Source organism: Hermetia illucens, chromosome 1, assembly GCF_905115235.1.
Source record: "Hermetia illucens chromosome 1, iHerIll2.2.curated.20191125, whole genome shotgun sequence".
NCBI classification, from domain to species: domain Eukaryota; kingdom Metazoa; phylum Arthropoda; class Insecta; order Diptera; family Stratiomyidae; genus Hermetia; species Hermetia illucens.
The window spans coordinates 215,063,173-215,087,472 of record NC_051849.1 but is presented as its reverse complement, the minus strand read 5'-3'; the positions used below and the strand labels follow the sequence as shown (position 1 = coordinate 215,087,472).

The window sequence follows — 24,300 nt, the reverse complement described above, 5'->3', positions numbered from 1 at the left end:
AGGGCAACTAATGCAAACAACAGACAATCTAGATAGCCTTCGAGAACAAAAGAACTATTCACCGTTTTGAGTCGTATTTCGGGAATCCATTGTTTGTTTCTTCAGTGGCCGTACTTTTTGATCCAGTACAAACACTGAAGAAGGAGACGGTTCCCGAAATACGGTATTAGTTGAATGACGTAGAAAAGATTTTTTTTTTTGTTGAGGATGCTGGGGGTCCTGAGTCCCCACCCAATTAATGGCGGACCGGACCACTTGGGAAGCAATTTACTTCCTCTCTTGTGGTCCACGGACTCCCAAGTTTTTCAAAAAAGTTGACTGGGAGTTTTGTCCAGGGCAGAGGCCACTCATCAGATGCTGCCTCACCTCTGCCCTGGGAGCACCCAACAGCCGAAAGTATTTTTGTTATTTTTTCAACTTTTAGATAGTCTAGACTTGCTGAGTCCTTTGAAAAAATTAAATTATTTTCTAAAAGGATATCCATATGTGAAGTTTATGATCCTGCGTGATTGGTTTGTTGTTTGCACAGTTTGGAGGCAAAAAGGACACCCTTCTACCTCCTAGAATTGCTTGTTTGGCATGTTAGTACGCTACCTCTACTGTAATCTGTTGTGTTAATGTTTATGCAAAAGAATCAATGTCTTACTAACTTCGACAAAATATATCACCCTGTCCTCGAAAGCCGGGTGGACACAAGCACTTAAAAGAGCCTGGGAAATTAATGCATTTCGCATTCACGCCGCAGGCATTCTCTCGATTGCATTCATTTATGTCAGTGCATTCGGCGCCATTAAGTTCGAGACCAGCCGGACAATTGCACTTGAATCCGCCATCCGTATTAATGCATTCGGCGCCATTGGGGCAAGGATTGTTAGAGCACGCATCCATATCTTTTTGTTTATGCGGTTTGTTGGTGTGATATTAGTTCGCACGTGTCCATGTTATAATTATGGGGTTGTGTTTAGGTGGGTGTTTGAGATTATATGATGTATGCAATGATGATTCACCGTGAAGTAGTGTTTTGGTTTAATTCGTTGCAATAAAATGTGTTTGTGCGCATGAATTAATGAATTAATTGGTATCATATTAATAAAAGGCAATGCAATGTGAGATAATAGCTGGAAAAGCATCAGAACTGTACTTACCCTCGCAAGTATCCATTGGATCTCCCGCGAATCCTTCGGGACATAAACACTTGAAACTACCTTCAATATTCGTACAGATTGCATTTCGTCCGCATGGGGATCGACCACATTCATCATAGTCAACACATCCCAAAGCTGAGCGAGCATCACCATGGAAACCGGGCGGGCAATCGCAGCGATAACTGCCCTCGAGGTTCACACAGTTGGCTCCAGGTCCACAAGCTTTCGGATCAGCACATTCGTCTACATCTACGCAACCATCATATGGATTACCATAGAATCCTTCGCGACATTCACACGAATAATTTCCAGGAACATTTATACAATTTGTGTTCAGTCCACAAGCGTTTGGTTTTTGGCATTCATCAATGTCTGGAAGAGATTGGATAATATGAAACATGCTACGAAGTCCTTGTTTCCAAAGGAGCTACTTCTGATTCCTTACTTTAGGGACATTGAGTAGAGTTGGTACGTCTACACTTACCTGTACATAATTGTTCACCGTCGCCTTCGTATCCATCTTTGCATTTGCATAGGAAATGTGCTGGTAAATTACAACATTCAGCATTTTCTACGCAACGTGCTGCAATCGCTGGATCTTTGCATTCATCGATGTCTGGGGAGGGAACAAAGTAGCAAAAATGTTAGTTAATGCATTGAAAGGGCCGAAACTTGACTACGAGCCAACTCACATAATATAAATTTCATTAAACTTAAATATTTCGAGATTAACATTTTTCAAAATCCAGTGTGAGTCCAATACTAACGACAGGGAAAACGAAAGATTTAGGCGAGTAACTCGAAATTAATTCGTTGACTTATACATACATATATTACCGTCGTCGCGGGGGAACGAATGTTTTTTTTTATGGTTAGGACCACACATAACTTTGAAAGTTTATTCAGGAGACCATTAGAAATTCAAAATCGAAGTAGGGGGAGGTTCAGTAGGTCACTGAATAGCATGGCTCCCATAGAGACTCAAAAAAAGCGCATGAAAGTTTTAAAATATCCAAAAATAATCATGAAAAGACAGGACAGGTATCATACCTGGATGGCAGGAGGCTCAATCACATCACGTTTTACCCCACCCGAGTAAATCCTGCCAACGGAGACACCACAACAGGCACCACCTGCGTGGCAAAAAGGGGTGCAACATGTTGATATTGGCTATGGTTCTTGGATTTTAACTATACCTTTTATAGCTACCTGGCGGTGCTCAGTAGGGGAACTCGTATATCATTTCTCTACATTGGTGACCTCGAAATGATTGCGTCACCTTAGTGAAATGTTGGGGTTCAGGGGCTCTGCGCTACCAATTTAGGCCCCTTAGGCATATTGCGCAAGTTGTTATGACGGAAAAAAAATTCGACGATGCTCAAAACTCACTAATCGACTTACAAATAAGAAAGTCAGCAGCTGTTCAGTTGCCGCCCTTTTCAAAGGCGTGGTTAACCCCGTGGTTACCTCGTGTTGAAACGCAATGTCAGACATAACGAGTAACAACAACAAATCCGATAAAGTGATCAGGGAGCTGGACCTGGATATACTTGTACCAAAATCTGGTTTGAGCCCAAGGGCTAACGATGGAGGAAACGAAAGATTTAAGCGAGTAACTCGAAATTAACTCATTAACTTATAATTTTATTAGTAAAATGTCGGGGTTCGGGTCTCCGTGTCACCTATTTGGGCACCTGCCGCACATTGCGCAAGGTATTATGACGGAAATAAAAATTCAAAATTCGCTAACCGACTCACGGAGAGAAAGGTCAACTGTCTGACTGATTTTCGGTTGCCGTTTTCTCTGAAGGCATGGCTAATCCGTGGTTCGCTCGTGTTGAAGCGCAATGTCGGTAACAAAGGATGAGGCGAAATCCGATTAAGTGACCAGCGAGCTGGACCTGGATATACTTGGTCGCCAAAACTATTTGGCGATTAGAAGTTGAGTTTTCAACGCTTATGCTGTGTCAGAGGAGCCCGAACTTTGCGAGTTACTCATGGAGTCGCAACTTGAAAAGCGGACACCTCCTCTGTGGCATGAGACTGATAGCAGGAAAGAAAGTTTCTGAACCTGAACTCGAGACGCTTTGATTGTAATGCCTGCCAGTCAGTGTCCAAGCGGAACACAGTATTTTAGAGGTTACGGATCTGTCACGGTTGTCTGAAATGACTGATAGAATCTTAGAGGTTGGCAAACACACTGCACAGGTTTGCAATCACCAAGCCACCATCACTGTCATCAAAAGTACAGAATGACTGGCAGAGTGAATTGGCGGGAATTCGGGGACCTCTAGTAGTTAAGAGACATCCTCCAAAATCATGGCCTGAGGATGTCAAGTCAGGGTGAGAAATACGAAGACGACACTGCCTGAACATCCGAGGTAGGAAAAGCATCGATTGAGGATGCGTTCTGTCGTGGATCTTCCATCTTGATGGTGGCATTTGGATCCGGAGTTTTACGACTTCAGGTGGGGTTGAATCGTTATTTTTTTTTGCTTTTCCTTTATATTTCGTTAGGTTCGCCCGATATCACGATGGTTGTTTATATTTCAGGTTTCGATGTGCTCCACACATCGATATAAAGACATGTGAAGTTTAGTAGAATGGCGCGTGAGAGACTGAAGTGTTCGAAGAATTCTCAGCTCCTTACATTTTTGAGTCTGGCGAAGGGGCAGTGAAGTCCTCGGTGTTTAACGTAGGTACCTGTCTTGAAACTTAATCCTACGGTCCTCTTCAGACACGGATTGATTTTGTGACCACAATCAGAGCCCCGCTAGACAAGCATAACGGTACCAGTTTATGTCAAGTGCATGGCTTGGCATTCATACTGGTGGATGCGAGCATCACCTAAATCTCAACCGAACTATGGAGTACGGTACCCGTGTTGATACGCAACACCACGTCGAGGCCCGAAGGTCTCTTCTCGCTTGAGCATCAACCACAACCCCGATGAAACTCCCACTAGGGGGCCAACCGCAACTAACCGAGCTGTACTCAGATACGACAGGAATTCCTGAAGTATAGGAGTCCAGGGTCTACCTCGGTTCCCATCGTATCAGTATACCCCTGGTAAGGTTTCGTGACCGAAGCCACTTCAGATGAGTCCCCGTGCAGACTCGGGTCTGATCGCCCTTGCTAGGCCTCGAAGCATTCGCCTACTGCATCACGATCGGCAAGCCAATGTGATACAGCGTTTCCCGGTGCCACCTCGTGGAGGTTCTCCTGGGCCACTTGGTTTTGGTTTGGCCGACAGGGTTGCCGCCCCGTCTTCCTCCCCGCCACCTCAGAGCACCTGGCGAAGGGGCAAGCAAACGCGTTTGGCGAACCCTCACGGTCAATTTCTACAAATTTTTCAGTTTCTGAGATGACACTTTTTCTTGGTCACCTTCGGCCACCCAGGATGTTTGATTGGTAAAGCGCAAATCACAATGTCAAGTCAAATCGAGTTTATTGTGCTATTATCACTGAAAATTCTGCAAGAATGCAGGAACAGTGTCTTTGGGTTTCCATAAATAAACTGCGGAAAAAAAGTTATGATGCTTATAAAATCCGTAACCGAAAGTGCCAACAAACAAACACAGCTCCACGTCTACGACGAAATGTTGGGTCTAAAATTGTTGATAGACACGATCGCAGCGGTTCCAATTGTTCCACCGAGTGACATAAAAGAAAAACGGGCAGTTTTCGATGGCAAACCATCCACATCTATGGCCAAAGAAACCATTTCTGTAAGTATCGGTCTGTGCAGTATTTTATTTGAATTTTTTTCTTTGCTAACGTCTAGTGCCGACTGCGTCTTCATTTCTAACAAATCACCGACCCGCACACAAAGTTTCTTCACGAGGATTCATTAACAGTGAAGAATACGGTTCGGTTTTCAAGAGAGGCAATCACGGAGTACCTCCAAAGTAATGATTCTGAGCATTCCAGCTAGCAACCAACACGGAGTATAACAATAAATTTTTAGTAATGGATTAAGAGACCTCGTCAACTCAAATCAATCGATCAGAAAAAGCAAAAAAAGGACTTTGAGTATGTGGTCAAAATAGGCTAGTCTATATCCAATAATCCTTAGGTCAACTCCCAACCAGAAACCTCCCCAAAAAAGATGGAACATGGGGAACATGTGGGGGTTTTCGTGGATTGAATGCTATAACGTCTAGAGCCTAGAGGCAAAATCGCCCTTTATAGAACATCTCAGCAAATACCAATCGCAGAAGCGGACATCCACTCTCCATTATTATTATCATTGACCAACATTGGGCTGACAGTTGTTGCATGCCTCCTTGATAGGGTCGAGATTTACGCGAATGAAACAATTTATGACAAAAAATCTTGGCTGGAGATCCCAACGAACATAAATAATACATTCTCAGCCTGCCCTCAAGTATTTAGCGGTAATGATTGCCCAGTGGATGAACTTCAAATTACATGCGGGGTATGCAGAGCCAAGGCAATTAGCATTGAAGCACTGATCGCGTGAATGTCACCAAATATAGGTAGCGCAAGACAATGGTTGTCAGCACTGAGTGAAATTATTATTGATTGGTAAGTTAGGTGGAACGAGTCCCGAAAAGATCGCTGGATACCGAAAATCATATGGGATATTCGGAGGTAGAGCGAGCGACCCAAAGCTTTTAAGCAGACATGGGGGTTATTGAGCTTATCTCTATCGGCATGGAGATTCTCCATATTGTCCGCATTGGCAGCTACACCTGGGGAGCACCTAACACCAGAAAACTTGACGAAACATATTTTGAAGTCACAAAAGCTGATAGTAGCCATCCATAAGAAGCAAAGTCAGGAAGAAGTCAATCGGAAGAAGGAACGAGAAATGAACACCAACGTGAATACGAATGGAGGATAGATGCTGATATAGCCTTGGGATGCAGTCCAGCGGGAAGAATGGAGGAGGTGGTTTTAGTGAGTAAGGGTCATAACAGAACTGTATGACTGGAGTCAACGGTAGATTTTGAGCTTTCCACCCTTCATAAAAAAAGATTTTCTAGTTGACCGATAACCACACCGTTGAGTAACCAGGACGCAGATTACCTTGCTCATCTCGAAGTGGGTTTTGAGTTATGAAGTGACAAGGACATGGGTCTACATGGGAAATAATCGTACCAGGTCTTCTCTCTTTATAAGCCTGCATCAAACCGTGTAATTAATCGACGGCATTGTTCCCTTCAAACCATCATCGTAATTAGGTCATTATCTTTCCTATCGTCCTTTTCCAACAAGTTGGAAGCAAGTCCTTATGTAAATGTTTTGTTTGCAAAAATGTTATTCGGTACTGGCTTGCGTTTACCATGAGGCAGGTTTCTCGACGTAGAGAGGGTTTTCATCCCCATTTGTAATTCTTCAACCATCTTCGCAGTCCTAATCGTTCCAGGAACAGACAAATCTGGCAGCACCAAGTGTCTCGTCACAGAGCCTGTTAAAGCTGTTAAAGGGTCATCGCAATTTGTTTCAGGTCCTCTATTTTTCCTACCACCACTGCACCCTCAATTGCGACACATATGCCGTGCTTTCTGTCGAAGTCAAGTCAACCATTAGAACGGAGAGTAACGGAGCCCTTATTTAATGCGACTGTATGTCTTGAGGCCTACACAATGACGAAATCTATGAGCGATACCATGACCGTCCGGTTGTGGATAAAATCCGGCTCAATAGGTTACGGTGGGCGGGTCACTTAATCCGTATGGATGAAGATGATCCCACCCGGAAAGTCTATAAGGGCAATATCTATGGTAGGAAAAGAAGACGAGGCAGACCCTGCCTAAGATGGAGCGATGGCGTGGGCCAGGAGGCCAGACAGCTTTTAGGGATATCGAATTGGTGGACCTCGGCGCAAAACCGGGATGTCTGGAGTTCCTTATTAAGGCAGGCCTAGACCGGATACCGGTTGTTGCGCCGTTGATGATGTATGTCTTGAGGTGGAGGGATGTGGGAACTCAACGGAACCACTAGACTATTGAAAAATTGTGATTTTAGTTAGCATATCTTGTTTGACGCGGTAGCTATACATCAAACCTGCTTAATTTTTTGTCAAATTTATTCAGTGACCTAGGAAGACTACTTCAAGCGCGAACCAGACTAAATATTGACGCTTTTTGCTCTCTCCGAGCCCTAAACAGTTGCATATGCACTAATTCATAATTTTATGTTGCGGAGAACGAAATGTGATCCCACAACATCATACGTTTAAGAGCATGGAAAATTTCGTCGAACAGCATATCAATCACCTTTGAAAATCGCCCATCTGTACCCCGATACATTCCCATCATTTCTCACGAAGTCAAAGGAAGAGGAAACTCCTTGATAAGAAGTTTAGAGCTCTACAGAAGAGGAGCCGAGCCGAGGAAGGTACCTGGACCTTACATCCACCGGATCGATAATTTCGTGGTAAAACAACCCTCGCAGTCCCTTCACAGAGCCACAGCTGATACTTCTAACCAATGGACCGAACTTTGATGTCCAACGCCGAGCAAATATTCCACTTTTTATCACCAACATACAGATAGGAATGAATGCATGCTCTCTGACATCAGCAAACACTCCAAAACAGAAAGAACGCATCTCTGGGTAGCAATAACGGACGCCGTCAAGAAAAATATCCTAAGGGAAGCCAGGAACACCAACGAAAAGGGAAAGATAATCAATAAGCTCCTAAGGAAGCCTGGTTGCTACATCAAAACAGATAAAGGGAGTGCACTTGTCATATTAGATAAAGAGGACTACAGAAGTCGAATGAAGGATAAGTTGTAGAATCAACCATACAGAAGACTTAGGATCAATTCTCTACCACAACTCATGGACAGATGGACATAGTTTTTAAGGAATGTCAACCACTCTTTGGGAAAAAAACAGACTGAAAGTCTCGAACAAAGTACTTTCAAGGATCAAAGGACCCTCAAGATCCATAAACCATTCATAAAGGAGAAGAAGGAAATTATTTCGGCGGAAATGTCTTGCAGGCATCAGATAGCCAAATGGTCAGTGAAGGAGTTCCAGAATATGGAAAACCTGATTGAGACTAGATCAGCCAAGAATTGAAGTGGGTTCTCTAAGGATCTTTAATTGATCGGGGAAACCAAAAAAGACGAAGGCTTGGTGTCTTTCGATATCAAAGCTCTTTTTTCGAGTATCCTGATCAAAGAAGCGACCGTTCTAGGAGGAGGATTGGCTTGATTAGCAACAAGAAGGCCCACAATGGAAAGATGGAAGATGGAGGAAAACTACTTTACTTTTAGGAGGAGTATTATAAAATGGATCCTTGTGTCTGCTATATGTGCCTTAAGATTGCTAACCCTTTCGGCCAAACTTATCCTCCGAAGAGACGGAGTTTTTCTGGCAAACTAGATGGAAGATTTCTCGAAGAATGCACCCTTACGAGACCCTCATCGGGGGTGCAAATCTAGCTAGGTTGACTTGCTACATTCATCCCGAGTCCCACGATACCATTGAGCACATACCAAAGCATGTCTGGTCTATTACTCAACCCTGAGGTATGCATTTGCTCTCCCAGAAAGGAGACTTGATGCTGGAACTGAAGAAGTCTCCGGGCAAAACGGTGGAAAATTTCCTCGGCAAGGTGGAGAAGTCCTTAGGAGAAGAAGCTCAAGTACGGGCCAGAAAGCAGGAGATTGTCATCGAATGTAAGGACATTGACGAAATCACGACCAAGGAGGATATCCGCGACGCCTTAGAAAAGCAGTTCGGACCACTTGGCTTCCAAGATTCCGCAATCAGGGGACTGAGGAAGGCATACGGAGGCACGCAAACGGCAACCATAAGCTTACCAACTGAAGCAGTGTTCACACTGCTGGCGGCTGGGAAAGTAAAAATAGGTTGGGTCGTTTGCCGACTCAGGGAGCAGGTGTCCGTTAAGCGCTGCTTTAGATGCCTGGAATTGCTTGCCAACACGGGAAACGTTTCCACTTTTCGTGGGACAAGGTCGGGCTCAATAGTCGATCTGACATATGTGAGTACTACATTGGCGAGGAGAATGACATGGTTTGTCAGTGAGCATTATACTCACAGCAACCACCAGGCGATTTTCCTCCAGATCGAATATGGGCCATGCGTCGATGCGTGTTCCCGTGAGGCTGGAAACCGGGGCTGGTCCGTGAAAGGGCTTGAGGAGAATGCATTCATAGAGATGCTATTGTGAAGCCAGAGTCCCGGTGGTGCGGCTACGAAAAAGGTAGAGCAAATGATGGGACGCATAACAAGAGACTGCGACGCTGCTATGCCGAGGCGACGAGTTCTCGTAAAAAGGCGCTCAAACTATTGGTGGAATGAAGAGATCGCGGTGTTACGGGATGCATGTTTTCGTGCTAGAAGGATCTGCCAGCCTAGAGCGAGACCAGACTTCGACGAGAAACGGCTAGCATATGTGAACCTTCGAGGTAGGCTTAAGCAGGCTATATCGACCAGCAAGCGAGAATGCTTCAAGGAACTTTGCACAGAGGCAGACCAAAGCCCCTGAGGAACAGCGTACAGGATAGTTATGAAGAAGATGAGAGGGCGAAAACCACAATTGACCTGCCCGCATCTTCTACTCAATATCGTAACGGCGCTCTTCCCCCCGGATAAAGGGGAGCGCAAACAACACAAGCGAGCACTGGACGTCTACACCATACCTGCAGTAACTGAGGAGGAACTTACGCAAATTTGCCGGAGAATTGGTGATAACAAACGATAACAACGGTCTAAATGCTGTTCCCAATAGAGCCCTTAAACTCGCTGTTAAGACCAGACCCGACTGGTTTAACAGCGTGTTTGAAACATGCATGATAGAAGGAGTTTTCCCCGACCGGTGGAAGAGGCAAAAACTAGTTTTGCTCCCGAAGCCGAATAAACACCCAGGACACCCATCATCATACCGACCGATTTGCCTTATCGACACGGCAGGAAAGATACTCGAAAGGGTCATCTACAACAGACTGCTCCCTATCATCGAATATGAGGATGGACTATTGGAGCGACAATTTGGATTTCGTCAAGCCCACTCAACGATCGACGCCGTAGACGTTGTTTTGAAGCTGGCTCGAGACGCGATGTCGTCTAAAAAATGCTGTGCCGTAGTGACGTTGGACATCAAAAATGCGTTCAATTCCACAAGCTGGGAGTGGATAAAAAGTTCACTGGCTAAAACGGGTGTCCCTAGTTACTTGACTAAGCTCCTCAACAGTTACCTTTCGGAGAGGACACTGTGGTACGGCACGGATGAGGGATCCAAGCAGTACACTGTCACCGCAGGAGTACCACAGGGCTCAGTGTTGGGTCCTCTCCTGTGGAACATCATGTACAATGGGGTCCTTCTCTTTCCAGTGCCAAAGGAGGCCACGATAATCGGTTTCGCAGATAATTTAGCTGTGGTTGTCGTCGCGAAAGAACCTAAAGACGTTGAAATGTACGCTAACGAAACCATTAGCCCATAAAAGCGTGGCTGGAGATGGTTCAGCTTGACCTTGCGGAACAAAAGACGGAGGCGGTCTTGATCACCAATCGTAGGAAGAGGAATACGATTAATATTCGCGTTGGTGGTCACGTCACCACTTCGAAGCCGGTTATCAAATACCTAGGGGTGATGATTGACGCTCAAATCAATTTCAAGGGACACCTGGAGTATGCCTGTGAGAAAGCGGCAAATATCAGCGTATCATTAGCGCGGATGATGTCTAACATTGGAGGTCCAAGGTACAGTCGCAGATTACTTGTGGCCGGAGTGGTTCACTCCACACTATTATACGCGGCACCAGTTTGGGAGGAAGCACTAGTGTGTGAGAGTAATCGTAGGAGAGTGAATATGACTTACCGCTTAGTGGCGCTAAGGGTGTGCAGGGCCTTCAGAACAATATCAGGCGAGGCAGCGTGTGTTATTGCGGGAATGATCCCGATAGACATTCTGGCAAGTGAGACACGCTGCCTGTACGAGACAAGAAAAATGAATCCTCTTGAAAAAGATGCAGAATACCGAAAGGCGGCAAGGCGAGAGTCGCTGGAGAAGTGGCAGAAACGGTGGGATGACTCGCAGAGGGGTCGCTGGACTCACACTTTGATTCCCCGTATTGAGGAGTGGATCCAGCGACGACACGGTGAGATTAACTACCATCTGACGCAATTCCTGTCAGGACATGGCGGTTACAGGAAGTACCTGCACCAATTCGGGCTGGATGATTCTCCCTTCTGTCCTGAATGTGGTTGCACACCTGAGGACCCGGAGCATGTTATGTTCCACTGTCCACGATTTCTCTCGAAAAGGAGGAGTCTGGAAGACTCCCTGAAAACCACCCTAAGCCCGCAGAACATCGCCGGGGAAATGTTGAAATCGGAGGGAAACTGGTGTGCGGTGAACACCGCAATCAAACGAATACAAGAGGAACTTGGAAGAACGGAGCGCGCAAGGAGGACGCGAAGAACGGAAGGCGTGGTCGCGTAAAGCGTACTCCGCGAAGTAATGCTTAGCGGCAGTCCCGCGGGGAAGGAAAAAGGAGAAAGTGGAGGTGGTTTTAGTGAGTGAGAATCCCACACGCTGCTGCAACCTGGCGCGGCAGTGTCTTTGTAAGATTTCCACCTCCATCCCTAAAAAAAAAAGGTATGCAATTGCTATAGATTTCTCTTAAGCCAGTGCAATCGTCTATTCTTTTCCTTTGGGGAACATTATAAACAGTTGAAAGGGACTTCGATGAGGAACACCCCTCCCCCTGTTTAAAAGCGATATTGTCACAGACACTTTGGAAACAAAATTAGCTTCGGTTGATATTTGCGCTTTCTGCGGAGTTGAAAATACGATCGACTTCCTCAGTTAAGTAAAGAGTTCTGCGTGGAATGGGATGCTGAGGAGAAAGCATAACAAAAGATCTACTGAAAATCGACGGACACCAAACGAGTTATCCTCAGCACTTAGAACCGTACTAATCAGGAAAAAGTCGCCTTTTTCAACCACATGATCCATCCATGACATTTCTCATTTCCTCGGAGGTCGTAAAGAAAAAGACGAAGCGCATGCTTGAGGTCGCCAGAGTAAATGGATGCATCGATCAGACCATCAGCAGCTTAGTTAGCAAACGGAAAAGGACGCTTCAATGGCAAGCGCTCATCAAGCTGACTCCGGACTTGTCAGCCTAGATGGGGGGAGGGGATTCAACGAAATTTCCTTTTCGTTGGAACAAAAGCTTGGAAAGCAGAAGCAGTCAGCTCAAAAGGGTTTTGGATTTTTTATTTTTAATTACAGATCTTTACTAAAGCGATCTAAACTCAGATTTTTGCTGCATTTCTTTCTTAAAACGAAAGATTTAAGCGAGTAACCCGAAATTTTAATTTTCAAAAATGAATGGAAATTTTTTATGAATGAAATTTAATCCCCAAATGAAAGCGACTTTAGATGTTTTTAGTTTAAATTTAAATTAAGATTTCTCAATCCGTGTCAAGGGAGTGGAATTTTGTAACCCCCAAATGTGACAATGTTACCGTATTCGCTTATAAAAAGTACGATTATGACCATGAAGTAGTAAAAGGCGTATCTCAGTGAGTGTCTTTTTAATTGAATCAATTAGAACAAGTACTTATAAGGAAGCTCGTGCACTTAGACTGGGAGTTGTCTTGCTTTATTCTGTATCCATAGCAAAGACCGCATGTGATCGGCTATAACGTTCTTCTGATCTGGTTGTCGTTCAATTTCAAAACCGCGTACTTTCTTACAATTTTTTGATTTTTCTTGTGACATGGAGGCCAGAACATGAAAATTCTCTTGGAATTTCGATTGGAGTGTGCTTCATATGTACACATAAACTTTCATGGGTCCGATAAACCAAGTCTAGTACACGCTGCGAATCCGTATAACAAAGTTCACATCCACGTTACTATATAGCCACCAGTTGAACCAACCGTGCACGTATCTTATGCTCGATTTATCTCTGTACGTTTGCAAAGAAGCTAGAAAAGCTAGAAGAGAGCTCTGCTCGGAGACTATTAAGCCAAACTGTGTACCATACTATACGCGGTACTATTGCCATGATGGAAGCCGCCACTCACTTGCAGGGCAATGATCTTTTTTACCTGGCCTAGCGTGCCTCTTCTCAGGTGATATAGCCCAAGCTGTTTTTATCTTCTTTGGGATTTCTGTTTTTTTTTTCTGTGTGTTCATTTCTTTCGAGCAGCAAGAGAGAGGTTTTTGCACGAATATCCAAGTATTTATAGGATTCTATGTGCTACGCTTGCGAGTAAACAAATGCTAGAGGAAGATACGTGTACGTGATAAAAAATAGAAATGAACTACGAGGTAAGGGCCATCTATCCGGATTGGTGTGGTATAGGTGAATCTTGTTCGAAAATTCTCTTTTGCCATGTGATATGCTAAGCTCGCAAGATATATTCAATTGATTCCATTACTTCCGCAATTTATGAAAGAAAATGAAAATTCTGCGTTTGCTTCCTAGAATCGGTTTGAGGAACGAGAATGTATCTGACTGCAAGAAAGCGGAAGAAATTATATCTTCGATTAAGGTTGATTACAGATCATGAATAGCAACTTTAAATTTGCAAAAGTGCAACTATGTGCCCGTTGGAGGTTGCCTGCTTTTTTCCAAGAACACTTGATTATAAAAAATCAAAAACAGTTGCACAACCTATTGGCCTCTTTCATGCTTTTGAGGAAGAGTATTTGGCGGAGCCAAGATGTTAAAAATATCTTGAGGCTTAGTCTTATAAAAAAAACTAGTTCCTTAGTTTACTATAATTCTTTTTAAAATAAAAATAAAACAAGTCGGAAAATCGGAAGCTGGACGCTTCAGATATGAAAGGTTTTGTGTATTTCTTTTATAAAGACATTTGAATGTGAATTTGTCCCATTTGTCCCCCCCCCCCCCCATCCCCCCGTAACACGTAATATACGCATATATTATGTGAGCATATTCACTGTCTGATTGGTGGAGCTAATGCTATAAATAGTATAGAAAAAGAGGACTGCATCATACCTATTGCAAGGGCTCAGAACGATGCCCTAGATGCTAGACATTTGTCAGCAGGCATAGTCAGTTGGAGTCTGACCAAGATATCGGAAGAACTACTGCTGCATTGATTTGGGAGGATTTTGATGATCCTGTAATTTCCTCAAATGCCAGTTAAAAATTTGAATCGGAAAACTGCCAAACTGGGAGGCGCACAAATACAAAACGAAACAGAAGAGCAATGCCCGAATATGAACGAATAATCGTTCGCCCTTATTGGAGGGTAAGTAATTGAAATTGAAATAGGAGTGAGGATTGCAAAACGCTGCGATGAAAGCAAACGTTACACAGACGACGCAAGGATGAATGCTTAAAACTCAAAGCCTCAAATTCGAAAAGTTTGATAAAGAAGGAGCGAACGACGCTATAGGATTCTCGTGGGGCTGTAAAAGTTAAGAACGCAGAACCACCTCTCACTGGAGGAGGAATAAAAAGAAAACAGAGATAAAGACGCAGTTTTAGTGATATCGGTTATAATGCAAAGCAGGTAAAGTCCTAAAAAGAAGTCGTGAAGATGTGAACCATGGCTAGCGTAAATGAATGGGTTATACATAAAAAGGGAAAATGCCCCTAATCGAATAGCATTATCGCGGTTCCCCGGAAGGTCAAATCCGATTCGAAGTTGATGGACCTTGAAGAAAGGGTCAGCTGAATCAAACGGCAGACGCAGTTTGAAGTTTAAGAAGTAAAAAGGCGCAAGGTGAAAACCTCTTTAGAAGGACATCGTTAAACAATGCGAAAATATTGGCGAAACTATCACGAAAGTGTGCTACTGCGAGATAATTCAGAGGCCTTGAATTTTGCAATTACAATATGCACCAGAGACTGAAGAACAAAAGTATGTTTAAAATGGGGAGGAAAACGGCATATATTCATGAAATGCAAAATTGACCCTGAATGTATGCTTACCGAACGGAAGGAGGGGGAATGCCAATATACCGCAAGTAGCAGCAAGGGCCCAGTATTTAGGAAAGTCAACCTTATCGCAACGATAACGACGCTGTCTAAATCAAAGATAAAACTGGAACGACGACAATATGGGAAACCATCCCAGAATTTATGGAATTTCTGGATTCGTCAAGGATCATCAATGACTGGTGTTCAGATTTGCAACTGTCAAAATCCCAAATCATAGTTGACCATTTCAGCACTTAGGCTAAGTTGGTCCAACTAAAAATAAGACGATTCCGCGCATGTGGCGCTACCATGCCAACGCGGTCAATTCTCTCCAATAAGGGATCAAATTCGTAGTAGAATGATTCAAGCGAGTAACTTTGCCAAAGAGAACTCCGTCGGGCAAGAGAGAAAGAAGTGAGAGAAGTGACAACTTTGACCACCTTTGACGATTTCCACTAAATTTGGTAGGATCAAGCCTACATTGGTGCTGCGGTTGAGCGGTTTCTGAGAATGGTCCCATTAAATAAATGATCAATTTTGACCCCCCGAACTCCTCGCTTTTCCAACAAATGTCAAAACTGAGACCGGCTTCGGAAAGACCTTTCATTTGATACTCCCCCCCCCCCCATGACTATATTTGGTGAAAAAAAATGGACACGCCCTTTTGCATGTATGTGGACCTCCCCTTAAATTCGACGTAAAAGGATGTAACTCACTGTATGCGTGAGCGTTCACAGTTTCCACCTTTGTACCAAATTTGGTGTCAATAGTTGCTACAGTCTCCAAAAAAAATGCGTGTGACAGACAGACAGACAGACAGACTGACAGACAGCGGATAACATTTTTGGAAACAAAGCACCTAACTTGGATAGTATCCCCAATAAAGCTCTCAAGGCAGCAGTCCAAATATTTCCAAATATGTTTGCCGAGGCGTTCATCATACACCTTAAAGAAGGAGCATTTCCTACACAATAGAAGAAGCAGAAATTGATACTAGTCCCCAAGCCAAACAAACCTTTGGGTGAAGCTTCGTTCTACAGGCCTCTCTCCCTTCTAAATAATACTGGTAAACTATTCGAACGAGTAATCTATAACAGATTACTTCCAATTGCCGAAAAGAATGGCGGTCTTTCCGAAAATCAGTTCCGTTTTCGAAAGAGGAGGTCTACAACGGATGTAGTTGTCCTAGTAGCTAACACAGCTAGGACTGAGGGAAAATGTTGTGCAGTGATTACACTTAAAGTGAAGAACGCCTTCAGCTCCCCTAGATGAAACAAGATATTTGAGTCCCTAATCAACTTAGGCGTGGCGAGGTACCTGATGCGAATTGATAGGATTCTGTGCTGCGAATCAGATGAAGGAATGAAATTATACCAAACGACATCCGGAGTTCCACAACGGTCTATCCTAGGGCCACTCTTGTGGATTATTATGCATAATGGAGTACTGACCCTCGACCTTCCTACTGGTGTGACCTCCATTGGTTTCGCCGTCGATATTGGTGTGACGGTTGAAGCAGTTTATGAGATTAAATCCTGATTAGAGAATGCTGGTCTACAGCTCGCAGAGCATAAGACGAAAGTAGTACTTTTTACTAAGCGGAGAAAGTGCACTTCCATGAAGATCAAAGTTGGAACGTAAACAATTCATTCCAAGTCTGCGCTTAAGTACTTAGGCGTAATGACTGACCAGAGGTTAACCTTCAGATTGCATGTGGAGGATGCATCAATCAAGGCATATAACATCGGACCGCTGGTTGGGAGAATGGTACCAAATATAGGTAGCCCAAGGCCGAGCCCTCAACTCCTTATTGCGAAGCTGGTCAATTCGGTCCTACTGTATGTAGCCCTAGTATGGGCAGATGCACTGGAAAATATAGCAAATAAGAGAAAGATTGGAGCTGCGTATCGCATAAGTGTACTCCGAACATATTGCGCTTACAGAATAATATCCAATGAAGCAGATTGCGTGATAGCAGCAATGGTGCCAATTGAAATTCTGGCGAAAGAAATACAACGACTTTACAATCCTCACGGGAGGATCCCCTACTCGTCGGCGACAAAACTGTCGCGGAATGGCAAGAGAACTGGGACGAGTCAGAAAAAGGCCGCTGGACTCATAAACTTATATGGAGTATCCGGAAATGGATCGAGTGAGCCCACAGCGAAGTAGGTTTCGAACTAACTCAATTCTTGAGCGAAAACGGAGGCTATCGAGCATATCTATATCGATTTGGGCGTGATGATTTGCCGTATTGCCCAAAGTGCCCAAATATTACAGAGGACGCAGAACATGTCTTTTTTTATTGCTCCAGATTCGAAGCCCAAAGGGCTACAGTAGAAATTACAACCGAGAAGCACTTTACACACGAAAATATAATAAAACTTATGGTGAAAGCAGAGGGCATATGGACTGAAGTCGAAAAAGTGATTGCAGCCATCGGAAAGAAGCTTAGGCAGGAAGAAATCATCCGAAAGAATGAACTCGAGAGAAACACGAATATTAACATGAGCACAGAATGAATTCTGATCCAGTCCCGCGACGTAATACCAAATGGGAGTGCCGCGAGAAGAGTGGAAGGAGAAGGAGGTGGTTTTAAGTGGGTAAGAATTCCACATAACCGTGTGGCAAGAGCCTGCGGTAGCTTTTGAAGCCAGTTACGGAAAGCACTAATCGAGACCTTTCATTTGATACCCTACACAACTATATCCGGTGAAAAAATTTTTTGAATTTTCCCTCTCTATGCATGGGAAGCCCCCCTTTAAACTCCACCTAAATTTACACCACTCGCTGTATGCGTGGTATTTCATAGTTCCCATATCAACACCAAATTTCGTTCGGATCGGTTTAGCCGTTTTGGAGAATAGTGTGTTTGACAGACAGACAGACAGACAGACATTGAATTGATTTTAATAAGGTTTTGTTTTACACAAAACGTTAAAAAAGAAAGGTTCCCAATTTATATATAGAATTGCATTTATGTTGAGGTATTTATAAGATATTCTCCGCTATCTTGCTAGGCCGGATAGTCCCTTACGCCCAGAGCATCATTGGCCCATACCAAAGAGGCATCACTTCAGGCAAATCACCAACAGATCAGATTTTCTTTCTGCAGCAAGCGATGGAAAAACTGTTGGAATATGGACACCAGCTGCACCATCTACTCATCGACTTTAAAGCCGCCTATGATAGCATAACCGGGGTAAAACTGTATACCGCCATAAGAGAATTCGGTATCCCGACGGAAATTGATAAGACTGACTAGGCTGACCCTGACCAATGTCTGACGCCAGGTAAAAGCAGTAGGAACACTCTCAAGACCATTCGACATCAACAACGGTCTACGACAAGGGGATGCCCTATCATGCGTCCTCTATAACCTGGCCCTTGAGAAAGTGATCCGTGATGCTGAGGTAAATGTAAGAGATACGATCCTCTTTAAGTCCACCCAACTGCTGGCCTATGCTAACAATATCGACATCATGGGAAGAACCACCCGAGACGTACAAACCGCCTTCATCCAGATTGAGCAGGCGGCGATTCGGGCGAGATCTTGGGCTGCACAATGAAGGCAAGACAAAATATATGGTGCCAACGTCAGCACCGAAAACCAACCAACCAACACCATCAAACCGCACTGGTCAAACGGAAAGAATAAGGATAGGAGGATACAGCTTTGAGACCGTGGATAATTTCTCTATATCTATAACAGCTACGATGATGAAATGCGCGCACGGTTGTTGTCAGCCAACAGAGCCCTTTCAAGCTTACAAAAACTGTTCCACTCGAAACGTCTCACAATAGGGTTAAAGCTCTTACTGTACAAGACAATGATCTTACCAGTCTTACCCAGTATTCCTCGGAGACTTGGGTTCTTAGCAAGCAAAATTGCGAACTCTTGGCCGCGTTCGAGAGAAGAACCCTCCGAAGAATTTTCGGCCCCCTACATGAGGATGGACGATTCCGTAGCCTACACAATGACGAAATCTATGAGTGATACCATGACCGTCCGGTTGTGGATGGTAGGTAGGTAGGTAGGTATCAGTGGCTGCTCCGAGGAGCCCAATTAGCGCTTTGGTGCGCCGTTTTGATGTCACAAACTCCTAAGACCGTGACTGTTGTTATGGGAGCAGGGAGGCAGAGTCCAGCTGGTTCGGATCTTCAGAGCCAGCCCCTAGCGTTCACGAAGGAAAGCAACTCTCCAACCCTGCAGCTAGAAATCTCTCTAAGGTCCCCAAAGAATGGTTTACCCAGTGTCCGCAGCTTGACTATAGCCAGAACTGGGCAATCGCAGATAAAGTGCATGAGGGTTTCCCTTCCTAGCGGCATGGTCCCCTATGGGCCAGTGCCCCGTGCAGACCACCGTAATCTTGAATGCATTCGCACGCACCTCGCACTGGAGCTCTCGCGATCGGGCTATGTTATAAGCGGGCCAAATTCTCCTTGACTTGGCACAGCTTGTAAGCCTTCGCCATCTCAGGCCCGCCGCTGCTAGGTAGTGCGAGTAGACTTGGCCCCTGACAACCGTGAGGGGAACACCGACTGTATTCGCCGAGGGACTGCCAAGAGCAGAGCCTTGCCTAGCCAATCCGTTAGCCCGCTCATTCCCCTCTATGTTCCTATGCCCGGGAATTCAGAGAACCAGAGAGGCACCTTGAGCATGCCGCCCAGACGATTAAGCGCGTCTCTGCATTGCCTCACCAGCCGGGAAGATGTCGTTGTTGAATATAAGGCCTTGATGGCCGCTTGGCTGTCGGTCAAAATGGCTATGTTACGCTTGGGGCTCAAATCACGCTCCAGCCATCGACAGACTTCCTATATCGCCAGTATTTCCGCCTGGAATACACTGGCGAAACCTGGGAGACCATACGACTTGGATACACCGTGTATATTCGAGAAAACCCCCGCGCCGACTCTATAGGCCATCTTTGATCCGTCCGTAAAGAATACTGTGTCATAGTCTTGCAACACGCCGCCGGCCTTCCACTTTGCCCTGGTTGGAAGGTCCACAGCAAAGTTTCTCGTGAAGTTCAGCTTGCGTGTGACATAGTCCGTGCGGGATGCCCAGATTTCCCGAGGTATTTCATCTAGGTTGTTGCTGTGGCCTTAGGACTTCGCTGCCCAGCATAAGGACTCATGTAGTCTGACGGCATTGCACGCTGCAACATATTTAATGGAGGTTGTGGCTGAAATCCGGTTCAATAGGTTACGGTGGGCGGGTCACTTAATCCGTATGGATGAGGATGATTCAACCCGGAAAGTCTATAAGGGCAATATCTATGGTAGAAAAAGAAGACGCTGCAGACCCTGCCTAAGATGGAGCGATGGCGTAGATCAGAGACGCCAGAGAGCTTTTAAGGATATCGAATTGGTGGACCTCGGCGCGAAACCGGGATGTCTGAAGTTCCTTATTAAGGCAGGCCTAGACCGGATACCAGTTGTTGCGCCATTGATGGTGATGATGACGATGATGATGGTATCATTACAAAATAAGCCCTGAAGAAGGACACATGAGGCTGAGGCAACTAATCAAACCCTGCACCACCTCATTTATGTAAGCAGAACTGTTGAGGCTCAAAATTCTAAACCGAAATAGATGTTGAGTGATTCATTCCTAATGAAATCAAAAGCAAATCAGTTTCCCTTTTTCAGCTTAATTCGAACCAATAACATTTCGACCCACACGAAACATTGATTTAAGAGTGGAACTTGTATTCAGGAATGTTGCAACTCGTCTGGCTCATTCAAGCGACAAATGTAATAATAATTATATTTCCTACGTAGGAGTTACAAAAAGCATAATAAATGAGAGCAAATCAGATACAAAGTGCTGCGTTGATAAGTAAACATCCATTTTTTATAAAGCTAAGTTTTAAACAATGCAGCTTGCCAAGTTTGAAGAACACGTACCACCAAAAAAGATACATTTTTTATTTGCTCGATATTTTGTAGTTTGTCTCACATACTTGGACTATTGAAAAGCTACTTTTTTGCCGTATCTTTTTTTCGATTTCATTTTCGTGGACAGAATTTGATGAACAGAACTGCTGCAATCGGTTGAGCCCCGCTGGGCTTCCAAAGTATCTGCAAGTTGGTTCAGATTTGGGTATTCTCACAGCGACTATGAAAGATATCTTTTTTTTACTCAAAACCTTACAAAGACTTTATGGTTGAATATTGCAAGGTAAATTACGTAATCTCAAATGGATGTGACACGATTAATATATTCATCATCGTACAAGACTTGCGCTGCCCACGATTCTACAGCCTACAACAATCTTTTTTTTTTCTTCTTGGCGCTTTCCGCTAAGGCATACTTGCCTTCGATTTCTTAATGAATTTCAATCCAGATATGGACTGAGCAGTGTTACAGTAATGTACCTCTCCATCTACCATCGCAACACATGAAGATACTTTTATTTTTAATTTATTCATCAACTGTTTAATTTGTACTGAGCGTGGCTAAGTGAAAGTTGGCGGTCGGTTTGGTGAACACTTGTTGGTTGCCTTGTCAGGCTTGTGAACTCTTTGGCAAGTACCGTCATTGAGAAGAATTGTAGATTTTGTAGAAAGTAAAATTGTGGGCTATGTAGAGTGTGCAGAATCAAGAGGGCTAAGATGTAGATTTAGTTGAAATCCTGTTTCGGTTGATTGCAATGAAATGACAAGAGCTAGGGTTGGGACAGTTGGAAGTACTGGTTCTGGCCTTCTGGTCAAACCACCTGGTCAAGTCTGGTGGACTTTTAATTTCAACTCTTGTTCCTCTGGGTATTCGTATATGGAAAATGATTTTGTATATTAATTGGAAATTATATTCTTGTCTGTACATATAAAGATTTTTTTTGCATCTAAAGCCTTTTAGCCTGTTAGCGAGGCTCAGAGTTCTTGTCTATATTAATCGTATCCTGCAACATTCACTATTGAAAAGAGTAATTGACTTTATGTCTCCCATTCAAGTTATTTACGAATATAGATATCAAAAGATTTGTCCAAAGATTTGGCGAACTGGATTATGACTAAACCGGAAACCATTGGTGTCTTAAGAATTACTTGTTCTGATTAATGTAACTCAAGCCTGTGAATGTTGATTTTTCATGGCTGAAATAATATATTTAATTCAGAAAAATAGGATAAACCTGACGCGGTTTACTGGTTCTGGTATACTAGACAACTTATCTATAGATGAATCAATCTGACCGTTAAAATTCGACTAATACTAGCCAATATAAATCACAAGAAGTGGGTAAACTATCACATCTACCTCCGCGCATCCTGCGGATATCAGGAGCGGTGTGCCGGGAGGTGATCAAATCAATGAGAGAGCTGGTACCTCCCATAGGAATGCAGATGTGCAGGCGGGAAGAAAGAGGAGGTATGCGCAAGCTTCAGCCCCATTTCTGACCGCTGCTGTGGGAATTTTCTTTAAGGATGGCAAAAAGACAATTCACCATTCTCCGGGAGTGTCTGTGGGAAAAAATTCTGGAGCCTAAAACGAAGCCGAGATTTAACAATCAAGGTTTTCGCGATCACCTCAAAGTGACCCATGTAGGTATAGTAATTCCAGCTTTGAGTTTTGGCGGTCGACCCAAGTTCACTATGTAAACACCGAGCTCCGCAGGACAGAACATGTCGGATGTTGGATACCTGGTCTTTCAAGAAGGGCAAGGGACATCACCGGTATGTTAAATGAACAGAACCATGAGCATGAACTTCGGACACAGGAGGGTGAACTTCATGATTGCCAAGAAGGACCAATCTACAAACGTAGAGCGTTTCAGCTTGGTATTCGACCTGGACCAAAAGAGCTTGAAGGCTCTCAGGGACACTTTTTCCTCGACATATTCAATCTCAATCATATCAGGAGACAGTGGAGCATTATTTCCATTTTGAGAGCGAAGAACAATGATGGTCTTCGACTCACAGCAAGTTGCAACATCTTCGGTGCGCCTTCCTACAATGGAGCTGCGCACGATGGATACTGCATACAGTAAAGGAATCCCCTTATGGACACTTTCACTGACGATGAGACTACAGACCAAATCCTACTTGTTAGTAACTTTTCTACGGAACAGGTGAACGCAAGGGAAGCTAGAGACGTGAACGTCTAGTTGATGCTAGTCTGTGTGAACAGATTTATGCAAACTAGGCACCGAAAACTAGTGAAAGTGTTAAGTGAGAACAAACGAATCCTCTGTGTGATGAGAAGAAAACCTTTCATGGATAAGGAAATGGGAACTGCTGTACCTCCAAATGCGACTATTCTCAGAGAAATCAAACACGAGGGGATCGAGTCTCCGGCGGTATGGTCTGAGGGAAACCCGGTCGACTGTGGCATAGGCTTTTACCTGTTTTCCATTACATATTAGAATAAGCTTATTTCGAAAAATATAAAGATTGGGCAAATTAACCTGCAGCATGCCAAAGCTTTTCCTTATGTGCTGGCAGCGAGGTTGACAAAGCTGCAGGACTACCCCTAGATTTTTCTGGGGTCATGAGTTTGATTTAATAGAATCTGTGGTACTGGATCAGTTAGGGGGCTTGGATCTTTTACGATGAAAGAGTCATAAGACCGAGAGTTTGTGTCCTGATATCAAGACCTTGAGAGGCATCCTTGCTGAGACAGCTCTGTTCCTAGGACCTAGTTACGATCATCTTTCAATACCAGATTAATGGTGAGAGGAAAAACATCACAGTTGCCTCTGCTTATTTACCCTATGATTTTTTGTGTCCTTCATCGACGCAAGAACTAAGGGATCTGGTAGTGTATGCAGAATCAAGTGATCTCAAACTCTTAATAGGTTGCGATACGAACGCTCAACATATTTTTTTTTGGCAGCAGGAAATGCAATCCCAGAGGAGAGAATTAGAAAATGCCATCCCAGAAGAGAGAAGCTATTAGATTTCGTCCCTTTAGCTGGTCTCATGACTGCAAACGTAGAGTACGCCCCTAAGTTCGAAGAAGTGAAACAATTAACTTAACAATCTGTACTTCAAAGGTATTAACGTTCAGTCGCATTATCAGTCTCACTATCAGTCACAGTCTTTAATACAAAGACGGAATCCTAGGAAAATGGGCTGGACAAAGTTCGATGAACTTCGTGGCAACAAAGTGTAGCTCCCTTGGCTACTAGGGACTCCTTTGGCACTAGAAGATGAATTGGAAACTCAGAATCGCACACTTTTAGAGTGCTATGAAGCCCTCCTCTTCAAAACTGAAATTAGTTGAGGAATACAGGGAAGAG

The 24,300-nt window shown here is 44.1% G+C and overlaps 1 protein-coding gene across 14 annotated transcripts in view; it reads right to left on the bottom strand.

Annotated features, from left to right (window-relative positions):
* Window positions 1-24,300, bottom strand: part of LOC119655867 — a 290,524-nt gene that overhangs the window by 143,042 nt on the left and 123,182 nt on the right. For all 14 annotated transcript variants that reach the window (XM_038061994.1, XM_038062020.1, XM_038062035.1 and 11 more), the window contains exons 6-7: window positions 1,630-1,761; window positions 1,146-1,517 (exon numbers count right to left, since the gene is read on the bottom strand). In XM_038061994.1, the coding sequence (XP_037917922.1) occupies window positions 1,146-1,517; window positions 1,630-1,761 (504 nt within the window). The remainder of the gene's footprint in view (window positions 1-1,145; window positions 1,518-1,629; window positions 1,762-24,300) is intronic.